At 37.9% G+C, this 19,130-nt stretch overlaps 1 protein-coding gene across 1 annotated transcript; it reads right to left on the bottom strand.

The window, feature by feature from the left end:
• Window positions 1-157: 157 nt before the first annotated feature.
• Window positions 158-13,609, bottom strand: lipea (lipase, hormone-sensitive a). Its single transcript, XM_041809752.1, has 12 exons — window positions 13,562-13,609; window positions 10,786-10,827; window positions 9,132-9,379; window positions 7,050-7,334; window positions 6,753-6,843; window positions 6,513-6,658; window positions 6,227-6,412; window positions 5,336-5,488; window positions 4,992-5,136; window positions 3,582-3,809; window positions 1,843-2,237; window positions 158-1,355 (listed from the first exon to the last, which is right to left on the bottom strand). The coding sequence occupies exons 3-12, from the start codon at window positions 9,369-9,371 to the stop codon at window positions 1,089-1,091; spliced, it is 2,136 nt and encodes a 711-aa protein (XP_041665686.1). The 5' UTR covers window positions 9,372-9,379; window positions 10,786-10,827; window positions 13,562-13,609; the 3' UTR covers window positions 158-1,088.
• Between the last annotated feature and the right edge of the window lie 5,521 nt (window positions 13,610-19,130).

Genomic DNA, 19,130 nt, shown 5'->3' with positions numbered 1-19,130 from the left:
CTACCAAGTCTAAAACTTAAAATGCATGAAGATGTATTTACATTGCCCCAGTACATAGCACAGCAAACATCTGCATGGATAAGTACAAGAGAAACGGGTTGAAAAAAAAGTTTAATATAAGTGACACTTTGGACTGTTTGTGAAACAACTCCTTCTTATCAATTTTTATTATACTTCATTAAATAATGCTACTTGCTACAATAGAGTGGCTGGACAGGTAGATGAAAAAACAGAATTCCAACCTTGGTCCAACAACTACAATGTATGAAAGGGCAGATTTAATCATGTAAATCCAGGTTCAACATTGAGAGGGTCAAGAGGTTAACAGCTGGCTGCATTGTACTGCTGTGCTAAGAGATGAAATTAGACAATAAACTTTCAGTAATGATTTAATTCAGACTTAAAATATAACAGTGATAAATAATTATGTTAATACTTACTTTACAGTAGTAGAAGATACTTTAACACCAAAATTTACTGGTACATACTGCAAGTAAACAAAGGTGAAGGCCTCTTTTTCAATGCATTGTAAACGTGTGACAAACTGGCAAAGCCAGATTATAAACGACAGATTCCATTAGAATCCATTATACTACAGTGCATGGATTTACTTTTCTGTACAGTATACCTTTACTCCTGGTAAGTTTGGTGATGTAAGCAAAGCTTTTTTTTCCATACATGACTCAAATGTAGCAGCACTTTGAATGCAAGGCACCACAGCTCCCTTCATTGACATACTGAGCATGATGTTTTCACCAGACTGTAAGGGCTGACTACAGTCTCTGTTATTCTCAATATATCTGATCTTTATACTGTGATGTAAATATCAGTAGAAAAATACTTCTTCCTTGTTAGAGCTGGTTATGGTCAGTTAAAGTTCTTGGCGTCTTTCGGTGATTGCTGCCTAAAGTAAATGTTGTGCGTTATCGGTTCCAAGTGCAGCATCCCCTGGCTTCCTCTGGTATTACAGCGTTTGAATCCTTAAAAATCTTCCCAGACTGGTTTTCCTTTTCCTATATTTTATTGCATCTTTCCCTAAAAGCCACCTTACATCACTTTCTCAAGGACTAAATGTTCCTACGTCTGAGTCATCCTGAATGACTGGTACTGAGATAAGTCTCTTGCAGATTTGGTCGTCTGTGAAGAGATGGGGTTGGGTTTTCCTGCTGAAAAATCCTCCTCATTTGTTCCACACAGATTGCTGAAGCGACCTCAGTCTCCTTGGAGAGCTGTGAAAGGCTGAGGAAGCCATGAGGCAGGTCCTCTACCACTGTCAGGCTCACAGGCTGGCCCATGTCCCGCAGTTTCTTGGCAAACATTACAGAGTCATCCAGCAAAGCATCCAGAGCAGAGGCCTGTGAGGAGACACAGAGCAATCAGGAAACAAAGACTAGAAAATAAAATGTGCTGGATGAAAGTTAACATGACTGATTACATAAACAGACTACATAGTTAGACAATCCTGATGTGGATAAACAATTATACTTTACTGAGATCTTCCTAGACATACCTTGCAGCTTATTTTTGCAGCTGAAAGGACAGTCTTATTCCTAAATAGTCACAAAAGCTATTTAAGGACTGGAATTCACTTCTATTTATCTGTAAATATAGGCTGACATATGAAATGACATAGTATTGACCTGACATATTTATGGTGTCGCTCAATAAAAGAAACAAAATTGAAGCTAGAGAATCAACACCAAGTCAAAATAACACGAAAATAAATGAAGTCATAAAGAGTTCAACTGTCTGAGACGTTTGATTAACTTTTAGAACTGTAAAGCAATACTTCCAGAGACTATATCCACCCTCAGCTTCCCAAGACCCTCTCCCCTCTCTCACCACTATGTACACAGGCGGCAGGCCTCTCAGCAGGTTGTTTGGAGCCAGCAGGGGCGACACAAATGGGTTCTTGATGATGGGACAGGATGTTGGTCGAATAAACGCCAGGCACTCAGAACGCAGCGGCTGAAAGCCTTCTGGATACTCCATGTAATCTCCACAGTTTTGTGTGGAGTTGTTATTCGTCGTTCTGTGGGCTGTCCCATTGTTCTGGGACCTCTTTGGTGATGATGACAGTGAACGTGTTCCACCTGTAGCCCGTGCAGGGTCCAGGAAGGACTGGATCCAGTTGGAGGCTCCCTGGGTGAGATCGCTGAGCAGCACGGCAGTATCTCTGCTCAGACTGCTCAGGCCGCTGTTCCCCACTGCAGGCTGCACTGTTTGACAGTCTGCACCTGTGAGGAAGATGGCAGGACAAAGGCAAGGGCTAATAAGATATATTTATGCTGCGTCACTGTTATAGTGCATTTGCACCAAGTGGTCTGGTTTGGTTCAGTACAGTTTGGTAAAGTTTAGTGTGATAAATGCTAATCTGGCTTGGGTTTCCAAAGCCTACCATACTCTTACTTGGAAGGAAGTAAGGGTACAGTTGATCCCTGGGAAGGTCTGCATCTCTGTGATTGTCCAAGGGGCAGTGCTTTGTCTTGACATTATTCACAAAGATGGAAAAGACTTGAAAGTACTCCCTTGAAATACACAAATTATTTAAATATTGGGTGTTTTGTGTTTGGACATTATTACAGCCACCGCACAGGAAGTAACAGTAACTGTTGTGTCTAGTTCCACCTTTTAGGGTCAGAGAGGCATGCCTTATACTCCCAACTCAACGGCGCCAGAAAGTAGGATGGTACAGATCATTTATTTTGGAACTATTTCCTACTTTTGACAATGGAAATGCAAATAACTGGGTATCACGAAAAACTGTGTACCACACAAAGCTGAACCAAACTTCTTGGTTGAAATGCAGCTCTAGACATGCATCAGTAGGCTGAAGCTGAGCCAATGCATGGAGGACTGTAGCCTCTGTAAATGGGACACCTTTTCTTCCAACTGAGATCACCCAGCGCCTCATATATAGTTTTTTGAAAGCCAATGTAGATGATTAAAATCCTGATACATTTGTGCTCCGTCAGTTTGGGTTTTGTTGTAAGCTACTATATCAAAATATTTATTTACCATCTATGAGTAAAGATAGTGAAACATTGGTGGCTAAATCACAAAACAAAAAAACTGAAAGCTAAAAAAATCATTGCTTCTGTTTTTGAATAGGAGCTACAAAAAAAGAGAAAACTTTTCCTGCTGTATGTTCACAGTTCACATAGCAACAAAACAAACAAAGTACTCACACTGCTGCATTCATATGGACGAGTTTTACATCCTATGATCAAGGGTTTTCTGTTTTGTCCTTGAACATCATTGTCCATAGTCATTTATTTAGTACAAGTATCAAATGAACAGGATTCCAATACTTAGCGTAAAAATGAGTTACTTTATCATGTTTCCCCTGCCAGCTTGGTGAAATACATCATTAGCACAGAGTGCAGAGGTAATAAGCAGGTGTTCAGTATCCAGTGGCTGCAGTTTTTCCATGTTCCTTTTCCCCACATAATCAGGTTTATACATAAATCCCGAGATTCTGTTTTCTGTTGAGGTGGCGCCAGAAAGTGCTCTCATGTGAAATGAGGCGTGAAACACCACACATACAGCTCACACACACAACACATTACACACCAACATACCTGCATATGCATTGAGGCACTTTGCAAGAACACCTAGAGGCAGCAGCGGGTCGATGAGCGTGAGCAGACGGGAGGGCGAGGCGTCCGTGGTGAGCAAGGTGGCGGGGTAGGCTGCCATGATGCCGTCTGGGACTCGAATGCCGCAGGACATGGCCTTCATGGTCACAGTGATGCAGAGGTTTCCTCCTGCACTGTCGCCGGCCAGACAAACACGCTCTGCTGTGGAGCCTGAGGCACAAACGCACAGAAATAATTACCCACACCATCATGACAGAAAATTTGTAGCATGTATTTAATCATTAGATTAGACCATTCAAACATTTTTTTCTACAGTTTTAACCAAACATAAGTTCAGTGCAGTAATGCTGGGGAATACATCAAGCTTATACACTGTACTAATATATCTTTCAACAAGATGTAGGACAAGTCATTGTTGTTTATATCAATAAAGTAAATGTTTAATGCGATAACCACTATAATATAATACATATTTACCACAAGATAATCCATCTTAAATGTTTATGATAGCAGGAGAATTATCAATTTATCAATTTTATGAAAAGAGTTCTTGATGTTTCTTGTCATTTTTCATATACATGTTTCTGACTGTTGATAAACGTGCCTGTGTGACACCCGCTTTTGATCACTGTGAATTTGAATGTTTACTGACCTTATTTTCCCCTGCAGTAAGAAATATAACATGCTCTGTCATTCAAGTAAAATATAATGAAGTTTACGTTTTGGTCCATATCACCCAGCCATACTTTGCTATACTATTGTTTTTTCTTTTATTCTCTTTTTATGAATATGAATGGGCAAAACATTCCACTTTCTATATTCTGCCAATGTACAGATAGATAGCACTCAACATGACAGACTCATTTCATAATGTGATTCTACAGTAGGGAGTAGCATCATGCATGTGCGTGTGTTATTTGCCTCTGTCAAAGGGAACATGGAGCATTCACAAATGTGTACAGATTCTCTACTGGCCACTGCACAAATAGTCATGTGTAGTTTTTGCATGAACACACTGGCACATAATGTGCATTTACAACTTGCTCAGGAGCATGCTGCTGTGAAATCATACATTTCATTCATTTGCATATAAAAATCACATTTCCCTCTCATAGTCTCATAGATAATCTCTCTTTTCATTACATGTTTAGGAAGTCAAATAGTGAATTCTCAGAAGAGTATTGATCTAATCCTATAACAATAAATCCAATATAATAACATAATACATTCTAAAATTTTTCATTTTTAGTTAAAACAAACCTGAAATCATGCATAACAGTTCTCTTCTTAAAATATATTCACATTGCCCTAATATTATCAAATAAACCACCTCATTTGTTAAAAACAGTAATTCCCTACAAACTTGTGTTGAGTGTGATATGATCCACATACCCAGCAGATGACAGTTTTTTAGAGCCCAGCAGTAGGCGTAGAAACATTCCTCCAGAGCTCGAGGAAATGGTGCTTCAGGCGACAGAGAATAATCCACAGAGAGAATGGGGACGTTGAGCTCCTTTGACCATGTCCGAAGATAGTTCTGTTTCATAAGGAAGTAAATAGAGAACAAGTAAAATCTGTAATACTTCTGAAGACTGTGAAATACTCTGTAGGGCTGAAAAAAACCTGAGTTAAAAATAGGATTTTTCCAATTACCATAATGGGATGTAGTGTTCCCATTCATACTATAATAAAAATCTATTACCCTAGCAGTCTTATATCAGTCCTCTGTCCGTTACCTCATGGGATCTGGAAGTCTGGGCCACAAAGCCGCCTCCATGGAAGTGTACGATGAGCCAGGGGGAGCGGGGCTGCTTCTGCACCCAGGGAAGCTGGGAGGCAGAGATGGGAGGAGGATCTCTACGAGACAAAGCCAGGAGCTCGTCACTGTCCTATAAAATGAGTCACAAGAAAATTAATAGAATTATTTAAAAGAGGGTTCTTCTTGTCTCAATTAACACATACTTACTGAACAAAAACACGGATTACTTCCACTCCTATGCTTAACATCACAAACACAATATCATGCCCCCTTTCCAAACCTGTAAAACTTTATTCCCTTCAATGACTGTGTCAAACCTCATGATCAAAGTTCAAAGGAGATATGCCCTTAACGGTCAAAGATTTTACCATCCACGTTGGTAATGCATACAGAATGTCCTTTACATACAAAATGACCACTTGTACATTTATTTGCAAATTTTTAGGTTTTCTATCTCTGAGACAGCTGATCAGCTGATTGACCACAGCTTTGCATTTTAGCAAAACATTTAACAGATAGTGATAACCACTGTAAAATATCCCCACAGTTATTAATATGTTCAAATTTGGCCTGTTTTTGATTTTTGTGCTTTAAAGATATCATGGTAAAATGCCCACTGTCCAGACTGTCCAGCATTAACCATAGACTTAACAGTTTTCCAGATTCAGGAGTGGGGCGCAGTATGCAAGACAGATTTGTTTACTGAGGTAGGCCTTTAGGGATCAGGAGACACTGTCTCGCTCCTCTGATCTCCATCAGTTTGAAATACCAATTGGCTGAGCAGTTGCACACAATCCTCACACCACCAAAACTGTGACGTTCAAATTCTCCCGAGATAAATGAGGTACTTCTGATTCTGAAGCCTTACCTGTCCTTCTCGAATCTCATAGGAGATGAGACGCATGTGGACAGGCCCGGGGCCCCAGTGTGCTAAAGGAGGAGACACAGCCGCAGTCAGATTGGGGTCTGAGGCCAAGGGGAGGCGTAGAGCAACAGGAGGCACAGTCATGGTTAGGTTCACCTGCACTGGGCTGGAGGCTATTCTATTAAAGCCCTGCAAAGAGAAACAAAAGCAGAGGATTAAGCTGCTTAAACAGTAAAACAAGGTTTTAGCTAATATAAGAGTCAGTTTAAGAATGTTTGACCCTGCCTACTGTTATAAGGCCGGACTCTGTCAGGTTCCAGAAGGACTTCCAGAACTGCATGTCCAAGTTTTGCGTAATGCGTTCAAACTCAGCACCTCGCAACTCTGGATCAATGACGTACTTTCCTGATGTGAGGAGAGAGAGGGCGGCCATACCTGGAAAAAGAGAGAAATGATTTTAAGCATGAACACATTTAAAAAGTATGAAACTGGAACCTCTGTGAAAGAGGTGGAGAAAAAAACGACCTACCCAGGCCAGACTGCTGTTTACCATATGTCTCTCCATAAGACACCATGCTAATGACAATGGTCTGTAGGAATGGACGTAAAGCTGGTGAGAACTGTGAAGATAAAAACATTTTACAGTTCATAACTACAAGCTTTTCATATCATCAAAATAAGCTGATAAGATCATGAAGCTTCTTTGAATATTTTTAAACAAAACTAAACTCATTATGGTTTTGAATGCATACACCTGACTAAGACAATCAGCTGATTTCTGAATCAAATTCTACTGAGAAAAGTTAGTTGGTATTGGCTGGCTAACCTGAAAGCCCAAGCAGCGGCCGTAGAAACAGGCTTTGTGCATGGAGCTGTACTCCCTTACAAACTTGTTGCTCAGGTCCCCGTCCTGCAGGGAGTACAGTTGGCCGTAGGCGTTATCATTAATCAGCTGCTGGGCGAGGTAGAGCAGGGCTCGTAGCTGACACAGAGCATTGCAGTACGCCTCCATCTCAGTGGCATTGTGGTCGGCCCTGAAGAAGGCACTGTTGTAGTTTGAGGCAATGTAACGGCCTTTGTGAATGATGTGCAAAAGGCAAGACTGCAAGACCTAAAAGAAAGAGACAAATTACTCTTTGGAATGAACAGGATAAATGTGACAGGAAGGCAAAAAAAAAAGACAGATGATGTGACATGTGATGGACACCTTACATGAGGAGAAAAACGAAACATGCTGTAACTTTTTTTTTTTTTTTTTTTTTTTTTTAAATCATAGATGATACCAAACAGTAGGAACAGAGATCTATGAGACTGGGGCATTGAACATACTGCAATGGGTGGTTTTAGTTGTAGAGATGATTGTAAACAAACAAAGCCTGTTCAACAACTGCACTGACATTACAATTTACTTAGTACTCAGCATACTGAGTGCAAAAATGCCCCGGGCATTGCTGTTTTTTTGCCTCACCATGTTCTCAGTTGAAAATAGTTACATTCTGGAACATTGCTATATATAAATGACTTTTGTGAATTCCTTTCTTTAAGATTAGAAGAGGGGAAAGGTAGTCCAGAATTGAGCCTGGAATGGAGTTATAAAAGAAGAAAACAAATGTTCAAGACAAGGTGTCCATGAAGGATCTGAGCAGAGGAATAGTACGTATAAAGTTGACTCAACTAGCCTTTTTTCTTTTGTAAAAAACAAGTAAAACCTTCAGTATTTTAGAGCTATAATGAGAGAGACAAGTTTTCATCAAATAAAGGCTTGTTAAAACTTGCCCAGGTGTAGGTGCACAGCAGCAACAGTATCATCAGCATAGAAATGAAAACACAAATTTGGAATGTTCTGTCCAAGGCAACCAATATATATAGTAAATAATAGAGGGCCCAGTACCAAACCTTGGGGTACCCCCCTTGTGTAATGGTAGTATCTCAGAGCAGTGTTAACTGCCTTGACTAAAACTATGACTGAAAATGTTTGTTGACTACCTTTGTTCAATGAGAAAGACGGGACTAAGACCGGCTGAAATTACATTTCCAATGCTAAAAGCTGACAGAGAGTAAGTTTAGTTGTTGACACAGACACTAAAATGAGGCTAAAATACAAGACGTTCAAAATCCATGATTTCTCCACTCTGCCTATAACCAGTAAAAACACAAACAGAGATTGGATATGAGCATTTAAGGCATGTCAGTATTTTTCCCACATACTTTAAATGTATTGATAGTGCATTAATGTAAGTGCTTTACATTTATGATAATTTAATAATATGGCAAATGAAATCAGTTCAAAGTTTTTGACTAAAAGTAAGGACTTTTAATTTACTAAAACTGGATTAAAATGTTTGTGAGTTTTCATCTATGAAGACTACAAAAAAAAACACCTTAGAGTGAGAATTACTCAGATTACTTTTATCTTAAGACACTGACTAACTCATAATAGCTGCCAAAATTAACATGTACCTCAGATGTAACACCCTCTAACTGAACAGTCTGGTTTCTAACAGTTAGATAGTTAGCAAACCACCCAGCAGCCTGCTCTAAACACTCAGTGGCTTTAAGACCATGTAATAATATGCCATGACTGACAGTATAAAAGGCCTTGAAGAAGTCTATAAAAGGAGGCAGTCAAAAATTTCATTCAAAACAGACCCAAAAGACTCTATTGAAGAAAGCAGAAGTATTGTAGCAACAGTAAGCACTGAAAGTGCTCAGAAACAAAGGTTTTAGGTACTTTCCAGTTTAAATAACGGGACTTTTGCCTTTGAAACACAGGGCAGGACTGGCAATGTGGTTTTTGTCAAGTAAAGGTAAGAAGAAGTGTTTTATTATAGCGCTGCCGTAAAACAACAACATACATTGGCAGTCCTTGAATCAACACATCCTGTACAGGCAGAAGGATCAGTCTTACCTTGACAAGTGTGCGGTAGCCATTCCCAGGCGTTTGTTCATCAAAGTCATAATGGTGGTAGACAGCTGTGAAGCTGGCGACAACAGGCTCCAGGGCTCGTCCATGCTCCTGAATCTGTTTCATACAATTGGCCAGACGCGTAGCAACAGCACCATAAGGCAAATCAGAAGGCCCACCCAAGATAGAAATGTTGTCTTCACATACTGTCTCCAAGGCTGCAAACACGAGCTTGTAATCCATATCTGAGGCTGGGAGAGAGAGAGAAAGAAAGGAGCTGTGTTTATTTAACTCCCTATATATCTCTACCCAACAGCAGACATGTGATGAGTACAGAACGTGGAAAAGAGCAGCAACCATTACCCAAAGGGTAAACAAAGGGTAGGTCACTCCTAATGACCTCATCTCCTGCTTTGAGTGATTATCATCTTATCTGATTGGTCAAGGGTTGAAGTCTCTGTGCAGTCTGAGGATAACACTTTAAAACCAGACATCTTAAATGAGCTGATTAAATGACATTCTATTACTAGACTATTTCACAACAATAATAATAGTCCAGATAGAAAAAAAAAACTAGATCTGTTCAAGTTGCTTTTTTGTCAGTGAAAACACAAAGATGAAGACAAAATAAAACGACCGTATGTCTCAAAATTATCAGCTGTCAGATTGATTGAAAGTATTGAAAACCTGTCAATCAAGAGTCTGCTCGGCTGTTTTCACTGACAAAGGCTGTACATGAATAAACACATCATACGTGCGACAAGTTAACAGTTTTGAAGCCTTCATAATAAAAAGAATCAATAATTTACATTTGGCTTGAGGGCCCAGTATGTTATCTTAATCACACACAAAAACAAGAAGTCCCATGCATTTTCCTAGAATGTAGTTGCAACCAAAGTGCACGCAGTGTTTCCCACAGCACCTCATAGTTAAGGCAGTCACACTGACAACATGCAGCCTCTGCCTTAAATAGCCCCCAGTGTTAGTCGTTTTGATACCAGACGTTACTAGTAACAAGACTGAGTTACTGTAGTGGTTTCAGGTGGAAACAAATTAAAACTTAAGTTATTGTAAAATTAAGTGTAGAAGCCATATGTTTAATACCAATTTCTGCTTCTAAAAAGATGGCTGAGGGTTAAATACTGATGCAACCAATATAGTCTACCAGTACGAAATGCTGACACACGCAACGTCATGACTGCAAGTGCATGCAGCTGCCACAATTACACTCTACACAACCTAACATGATTGAAAATTCACCTCATTTGTTATGTATTGTAAACCACCACTTCACTTCTTGGAACATGCTGGAATATGTTAAGACAAAGACTAGACCACCTTTGGGTTTGCCACCACCTTTTAACTGCTTTTTTCCCTTGTTGGGTCATAAAGAAAACATGAAAATAAACCTTGCAGTGCCCTGCTTTTACAGAAAACAGGCTTCAGTATGGACAACAAGTCCCTCATTGGTGGCAGAGAGACTAACAACGATCATCATAGGCTGAGAGCTCAACTACTGTACTATAGCTAGCAGATGCAACTCCTGATGGCAAAAACAGTAACACACAAACTCTGGACTTAACTGAACATTTAAACTTTTTATTCTCTATAGGAGATTAAAAACAGTCTGAAGAAAAAGGGTTTTATGATGACTCACTTTAGTTCTGCAGATATGCCCATGCCCAGAAGTCTGGTCCTTCTAAAGAAAAGGAAAAAGTGTTAAAAATGCCGCATTAGATAAAAAGCAAAAAAGATTACTCGTGCTGATCATCATGAACACATTTAGATCAAATGACTGCTACATAAAGGTCATCTTGTAAATGTTTATGAAGTTGGCCAAATACACTGCAGAGTGTGTTTAGAGAAAAATACTGCTAATAAAAAGCAGAACATCTCTCTTCTCTGTCACGGCAGCTGTAAGCAGAAACACAGCCTGAAGCAGAAAGTGAAACCAGGACACTGCATTAGCTGTAGTAATGTTCAATTACACTGAAGGCTTTACCAGAGTGATGACACATCCCTGATTGTGTTTTTCTATTTCTGCACAGTACTCAGGGTCAGCAGCAACAAGACACCTTTATAATTCCATATTACAAGGCAGATACATCATCTGCAATTAACCATAGTATAGAAACCAGCCTTATTTACATCTGTTAGCCCTCCTTTGGTGTTATTATGGTAAAACGATGCAGAGGATGTAACTTCAGAGAATTCAATACTTGGCACAGACCTGACTGACCACAGATAAACCACTGTCCATTGAGACCACATTAGAAAGGATTATTCTTTGTGGTGATTTGTTGTAAAGCTTTGTAACTGTATTTCAGCTTCAAAGATAAATAATCAAATGTCTGTTTTATCTCTGACTGTATTCCCTGCTTGAATTGCATGGTGTATCAGGTCCTATTGTACTATTAACCTCTCTCTTAATACAACATTGTGTGCATTTTACTTTGGTCAGATTTAAGTTTAGACCTAAGTGTATTTAAGGTGCTCTGGTAGTTGTAATGCATATATTGACATTTTTTTAAAATGCTGAAGATGTGATTGTGGTGAATCAGACATGGTTTGTCCACCAGAGAGCACAAAACAATCTGGTCACAAACATGCGGGCATCATTTAAAGACAATCATCTGACTCGAAACATCCTTTGTAGCTTTGAAGGATAAGTCTAGCGTTATTTTAGAATTTTCTTAAAGTCAAAACATCTCTGAAGAAGATCAACAGCTACAGCATGCTATTATAAATTTCTAACCATTTAACCCCCCCCTCTTGTCTTGAATAGACAGCTCTATGCCTGTTGTTGCCTATTAGTTGTGTTATAAAACAGGTCACAAATAAAGTCACCTCAGTCTTTTTTCCTTATAAAGCTGGGCTATTTTATTCGCTTGTGGCAAATACTACCCAAAAAGCTAATGCATCACTTTAAAGCAGATTTTGAGTGCAACAGTGTGGCTCTCTGATTTATTTGGGACAACAATAGGGCCTTTGATACAAAAGAATAAGCTATACCAGGCAGTGGATACAGAAATGTTTTTTGTTTGGCGGATAAATTCAGTGGAAGTGTTTTTGGACCTAAAAAGCTCTGAAAGCCATGATTATGTGATCAGACGATAAAATGTGGGACAAGAAGTCAAAACAATCACGCTGTTATCAATGCGAGATAAAAGACCTTATTGTGTTGTTAAAAAAGCTGAATTAAGTGGCAAAAGTTATGACAATGAGGACGTTGAAGTAAAAAAATAAAAACTTAAAACTATGTTCCACGAAGGGTAGACAAGAGAATGAATAGTGATGAGCTATTTGTAATAATGTCGTTTTTTTTAATCTTATAATCATTATTAAGTAAATTGATTCTACTAAGGTTACATTTTCAGCACATCATTTTTAGGCTAAAATGGACTTCCATAGTTGAAAAAACAAGGAGTGTTGGAGCCTGCTGCAGAAGAATTTTGAGGCGGATGTAACAGAGGAGCAATAACTCCCTTCACTTCATAAAAATTATCAGTACTCCTGTTCATATATTTGTTTGCCTCTAATAAATGCTTAAACGTTTTTGTCTTTATGGTACCTATGAAGTCTAGTAAGGAGAGATTGTATAACCTTAAGATAAGTAAAAGAGTGGACTTTTTTCTTATTTTAGAATTGGTCAAAAGATAGCTTGGTCCCCTCAGCTTGATTTTTAGCTCAACACATTTATTTAACTTAATACTAGTACCAGCTTTAGTCATACAACTAGGAAATACTGCAGTGCATGCTCATCAAGCTTCATTTTTAAGCATCTGATTATGAATTCAATGCTTTATTCAATAATAAATGATTGATAATGGCATGGATTCATTTCAGTTAATGAAACTGAGTTATTTTCAGTTTCATTCTTGCATTGTCAGTATCTAACTCCTTTGTGTCTTAGGCTTAGTCTCATTATTTGCCGAAAAACGTCCAGGTTTTTTGTGCTGCCCTTTAAACCACCACATCTGATATCTGACGTAAATCTGTCACCAGACTCCCCTATGTCACGCTCCAACACTGATATCACTTTCCAGTACACATATCAGCTTCTCATAGTCCTAAAACGCCTCTTTTCTCTTCGATGTTTAAACAATTTTTAAAGGCGCTGCTTCTCCGTTAGCTCCAAAAAACCTAAAACAAAAACTTGACGTCGAAAATGTTCACATAACCGCTGACAACGAGCAACCGAACAGCCGTTGTTGACCGTTGACAACTTCACCCACACAAGTTGGAGGAGTTCAGCGGCAGACCACGCTGTTTCTCTCGGTTTTACTGTTATGTAAAACATTCTGAAACGTCGTGACACGGCCACAGAATAGCTGCTAACTCAGGGCGCAGCGAATCAACGCTTAAAATGTGACAAACACGACACAAAGCCGTTCGTATGTGATTTAGTAGTGAGTCAACCTGGTTTCACTCACCGAGCCGCATCCTCTTCCTTGACGCTTCTGTCCGCGCGCCCGCAGAATGCTGGGAAACGTCATGTGAGCAGCGCGCGAGAGGCGCGCGTGCCTGATAGCATAAATCAACAGGTAGGCTAACTCAAACAAAAAGAAAATGATCAAATCCAGGGTTATATTGAATGATGTAAATGTTGAAAAATAGCCTCTTATCCTTAGTTTGGATGCCTTTAATCAGAGGTGTGGTGGTTTTACGACGTTATATTATTATTATTTTTTTTCATATTTAGAATAATTTCAGTCAACAGTTAGCCATACAATGTACTATACCATTTGCTTACTTTAATTTGTGCATTTTTTGGTAAATTCTACATTTTATTGGTGGGAAACTTATGCGTGAAAACTTAATTGCACTTTTAAAATCAAGATTTCAAGTTTTTAATGTCATATTCCAAACAATTAATTTTCCATCTTTCCCATAGTGTGAACAACATTTATGAAATGACGGTAAGATATGGTAATGTACTTTATCATAAATTGAAAATCTAAGAAAAATCCAGTGCAATAAGTTTTAAATTTTCTGAGGGTGATACATTATACTCAGCCTGCAAGTTTACAGACTTTTGAAAATAAAAATATGTATTCTGTAACGTGGTACCATTTCTCCTCACTGTTAATACAAAAACATCAAGCACGTTTAATGACAATAAGAGTGTTGTATATGTACAGCATGTACCAAACTCTATCATTTTTGTTTTTGCTTGTGATAAGTTTATGGGAGTCTCTAGTGGCCATCTGATTACTTGCAACACTGAATATAAATAAGTAGCACCACAATGTTCCTGGAGTTAAATTTGGACCAGGAGTCTTATTTGAGGGATATAATACATAACTTGTATTTGTTTGATGTCTTATTTCTTGTGACAGATCATATTCAACAATATTAAAACAAACCACCATGAACGAATGGATGCTCCATACACACCTGAATGAGGTAAGTTAGAAATCTTTTTGTCTAAAGTAACTTTTGTGATGTAATTGCTTTAGAAAAACACCCCTTTGGGGATTACTTACTCTTTTCCTTTTGAATCTGTCATATGTTAAATAATAAATAAGGTGTGATGGTGACACTCTTAAGTGTATGGCATAGCTGTCTGTGTACTTAATTTCTTTATGATAAATACATTGTAAACATCATATTTTCTTCAATTATAAAGAACTAAAGGATTTAAACAACTTCAATAATACCAGATTTGTGGGGACATAGAAGGTCAACTAGTGGCCTTATGTTGGTTTGACTGTTCTGTGCTACTTAAACCATAAACTGCCAACTTTCACACCAAAGATCTCCTTTGTCACAACTTAGAGTTTTTCTATACCAGATATTTGAAAAATAAATCACTATTTTAGATTTTTCTGCAAATGCCCCAATTTATCCTTGTCATGCTTCTTTTTATCAGGAGAAACTACAAAGCAGTTTGAAACAAATGACTATGATTGTTTTAAAACAATTATGCAACTTTTGCAGTTTTTTTGTGAGCTTGATTTTCCGCATAACAGGACGACTGCGGGGACAGTGAGAGCTTATCAATAGTTTTAGTCAAATTAATCAGGTTTTGATAGGGTACGGTCTTATCCAAATAGAAACTCTGCTGATGTGGACATGATGACGATATAAAGGATGAGGAAAACTCAAGCAAGTTTTATTGTCTTTGTGTTTATTTCATCTTCACTGTGACTCAGCATTCTTTCTGTAAACATCACAAAGCTGTCAGCGTCACAAAGGACATGTTTTGTCTGGCACAGTGTGTGAGTATACTGTGTATTTATGTGTAGATACAATAGCAGGGGAAGATATGGCTCTCTAACACTATTGCAAAGACTTAACTATAACTGTAGTTATTGTGCAAATATTAGGGATGGTACTTAATTTTTTTCAATTATTATTTTTATGGAAGTACTGCCAGATGTTGACTGTAATGCATCTGAAAGCTGTTTGCTGACTGCCCTGAATTAACAATAGAAGAAGATAGTAGTACTGTCCATTAACACAGCTTCAATAATGTAAACTACCTTCTCTTTTTTAACTCAAAAACAATTGGTTTTGCCAAACATGTTTATGCAAATGATCAGTTAGACAATCTATTAAATGTCTCTTACAATCTTTAAATTTTCTTGTCAGTGACTTTCAAATTGTCATTTTTAAAAATGCACATCCATTACTGCCGATATGTGTGGTTGATACTTAGGCTGTAAATATCGGCAGAAATGTTTATATCTGCCAATACCAATATCATGCTGATAATACTGTGCATTTCTTACAAATATCAAGAAATAATTGGAATCAGTGCTGTTCTACACAGCAAAATTGTCGGTGTTAATTTAACTCCATAGTGTTAAATTTAACACTTTCCTGAGTTAAAACAATTCTCTCAGGTTCTGAGGTTAGTTTTTTTAATGTTCTTAAAGTGTCAATTGTTAACACTGTTATTTTATTACATATTAAAACAACATTAGTGCCGTTCGTTAAGAGAATTAATCAAAGTAATTGCAGCATTTGTTATTGACACATTGCAACACATTTTTCACATTTGATCGACTTTGGCACCTCATGTTAAACAACTGTGACAAGGGGAGCTGTCCTCTGACATGAACAAAGCCTGGTAATGTTCCTTCTTACAGGATAAAATGAAACTGGTGGGAAGTCACTAACTGAGTGGATAACTTCACTCATGGTGAAATAGCATCTAACATCAAAAACAACAACAATCCACCAGAAACATGAACAAAGGAATCCCTACAGTGATCACTGTAGAGAAGGCAACATCAAAACATGCATAAACACATCGTAACACTCTGCCCATGGGCATGATGGGAAAACTCTGCCCACATATTCCAAATGAAGATAAATATTATACTGAAAGGTCAACTTGCTGTGTATAGCCCATAGTGTATTCTTCAAATTTTTTTTTTCAAAAACCCCAAAAGATATTACATTTACCGGCCAGAGAATGAGCTGACCAATCACTAATGGCGGGAGCTATTAGCGTGGTTTAGTTGTACTGTAAGCTGGTAAACAGTGTTGACTGGAAAGGATTAATGTGGACGCAGATGCTTAAAAGATGTTTTTACTCTTCTCCTAGACTGCTCTGATCAGAGTTTAAACTGGCTCCAGAGTTAGTGAAGAATCATGTATTGACGTGACAATGGCTGCCTGTTGAGCTTAGGTTATGTAAATTACCCCCATTGGCAGCCCATGCCTATAATATCACATGTTTGTTGGTCTGTTTGGCTCATAATGAATATGACAGACAGCATGTATCTCCAATAAACATCTTTGATAGTTTTTTTTAATGTTCTGCCCTTTCCTAAACACCCTGTATGGGCTGTTAATGAGACATGTGAAATATATCCCATGCTATGGATTTGTGAAGCAGGCTTTCTCTCTTGCAACCTCTGGGGGTCCAGACCCTCATGACAGGAACCGCTGTTTTAAACAAAACTGGTTGCAAGAAGTGGTTGAATGGTATCATTCTTTTTTAATTTATTTATTGTATGCTTAATATTAAATACATATTCAGTGTGTAATTACGTTGTTTTATATATGATAGCAAAATGGAGAATTGGAAAAAACAATATCAAAAAGAACATATTAGCTTGTTTCTATGTTGGTCCCTGTTTCTTTGTGCTTTACACAATACCCTTGTTTGTAACTTCTTCTGAAGTCAAAATAAATCCCCCAAAATATTGCAAAAATGATGCCATTTTGATTTATTGTGCAGACTTGAAAGACGATAAATAAACAGATGATAATTTACCATATAAATAAAAAATTATTCTGATAATTTCACATTGAGTCATTCTTTAATTTATACCAAAACTCCTGTGGCTCACTAGTTTGAGTCCCAACAGGTTCTTTCCAACAAGTTTCCAGTTGATGCCTGGATTTTAAGGTCAAGGCAGTACCATGGGCTATTCTTTGTTGACTGTTAACCTCACAGAGACCCTCTTATTACCGCTGACCTTTGATACAGACCTATCCTAAGCCAGGGTAACAATTGATGCAGCCAGTTTACTGATAAACTGTCAACAGAGCTGCCGTGCAAACAGCTCGTATGAAGCTCATGCTGGTGTCTCAGAGGAGGATGTCATCCTCTTGTTAAATTTAATGACATAATCCTGACATGCCTTCTGTAACTTGAAAATATGTTAAAATAGAACATTAATACACAAAATACACATTATTATCCCAGTTATCCAGGTCAGTGATGCACAAAGCAGGAAACAAGTCATAAGGAAGGTACTCTATTTTTTTTTGCAGTTTCTTTTGGGGATTTTTGTAAAGCCCTGGATTTCTGGTAAGGCCTTGATCAACAATGAACAAATGACATATCTTCAGTTTCCTGAAATGTAAATGAGAGCTAAAAGCTGCTGTTCAACTTTAATCAAAGAGATTAGGCCTAACAGGGAAGGAAAATCTGGATTGATGACTCACAGAAAAGAAACAGCACGTCCAAACTAAGGTTCACTTACATGTCTCTGTCACCTAAACACACGAACATAGAGGCGATGAAGGCTCAACACATTCATTGTTGTTCAGTGTGGCAACATGAGGGGATGTTTGGGGGGCAGATGCTACTTTCCAATGAGGGAGACAAAACGGTCAAATTGACTTCCTGTTCTTGTATAACTGGATGTCCATTAGGGTTACCATGATAGCAGAACTTAAATGTTGACACAAAACTAGTTAAATTTAAGCAATAGTGATAGCAGTTTCAATTCCATTCCATAGATTCCACTTTACTATAGCAATTCTGGGAATAATGGCAATACAAGATTTAATTGTGTGGCATCCCTACTAAAAAATGATTAAAACATACTCATGTCTGATGCTAGTGATATTGGCTAATGTTAGCTGACCTCCCCAGAATCATCAGCAAGGTAATTGTTTTGCAAAAAAGAGATCAACAGGATGCTTTAAGTGCATGGGATTAAGCATCGAGCTGTTATTCTTTCGGTTTGCAAGCTTGCATTTCATTGCATTTTGTAGAACTGTTTGCATGATGAAGGTCTCATACTGGAAAAACTGCAAATAAATACTTGGAATTTTTTTTTTTAATTATGCCAAAATTCTTGCACAGCATGGTATTGTCATCTTTTTTGATCTGAGTTCTTCCAGACACCATGACTAACATGGTGCATATAAGAGAACTTGAGTTGAGCTATATTAGCCTAGATAACATGCACAGATGTGCAACTACAGAAATGTCACTCGAATTTTGATGTCAACAAATACTCAATAATCATACTCTGACAACCAGCAACCTTTTTTATAAACAACTTATCTTGAACTCATTTTGGCAGTAAACAGTAAATCTTTGTGCAAGACATTTTCAAAAATATAGAAAACAAATATATTTACTATCACATAAGAATATCATATAATTTGCAATTAATCTCATTTTCTCTTGAAAAATATTTGACAATAAGCAGTTAAAATAATTGCTTATTGTCAAATATACTTTTCTGATAAATGTTCTTAACAGTTTCTGTAATCGTGACTTTACTAGTCTCTTTTTAAGATGACAAG

This window comes from Cheilinus undulatus, linkage group 16 (genome assembly GCF_018320785.1).
Source record: "Cheilinus undulatus linkage group 16, ASM1832078v1, whole genome shotgun sequence".
NCBI lineage: Eukaryota > Metazoa > Chordata > Actinopteri > Labriformes > Labridae > Cheilinus > Cheilinus undulatus.
This window is presented reverse-complemented; position numbering and strand designations above follow the sequence as displayed.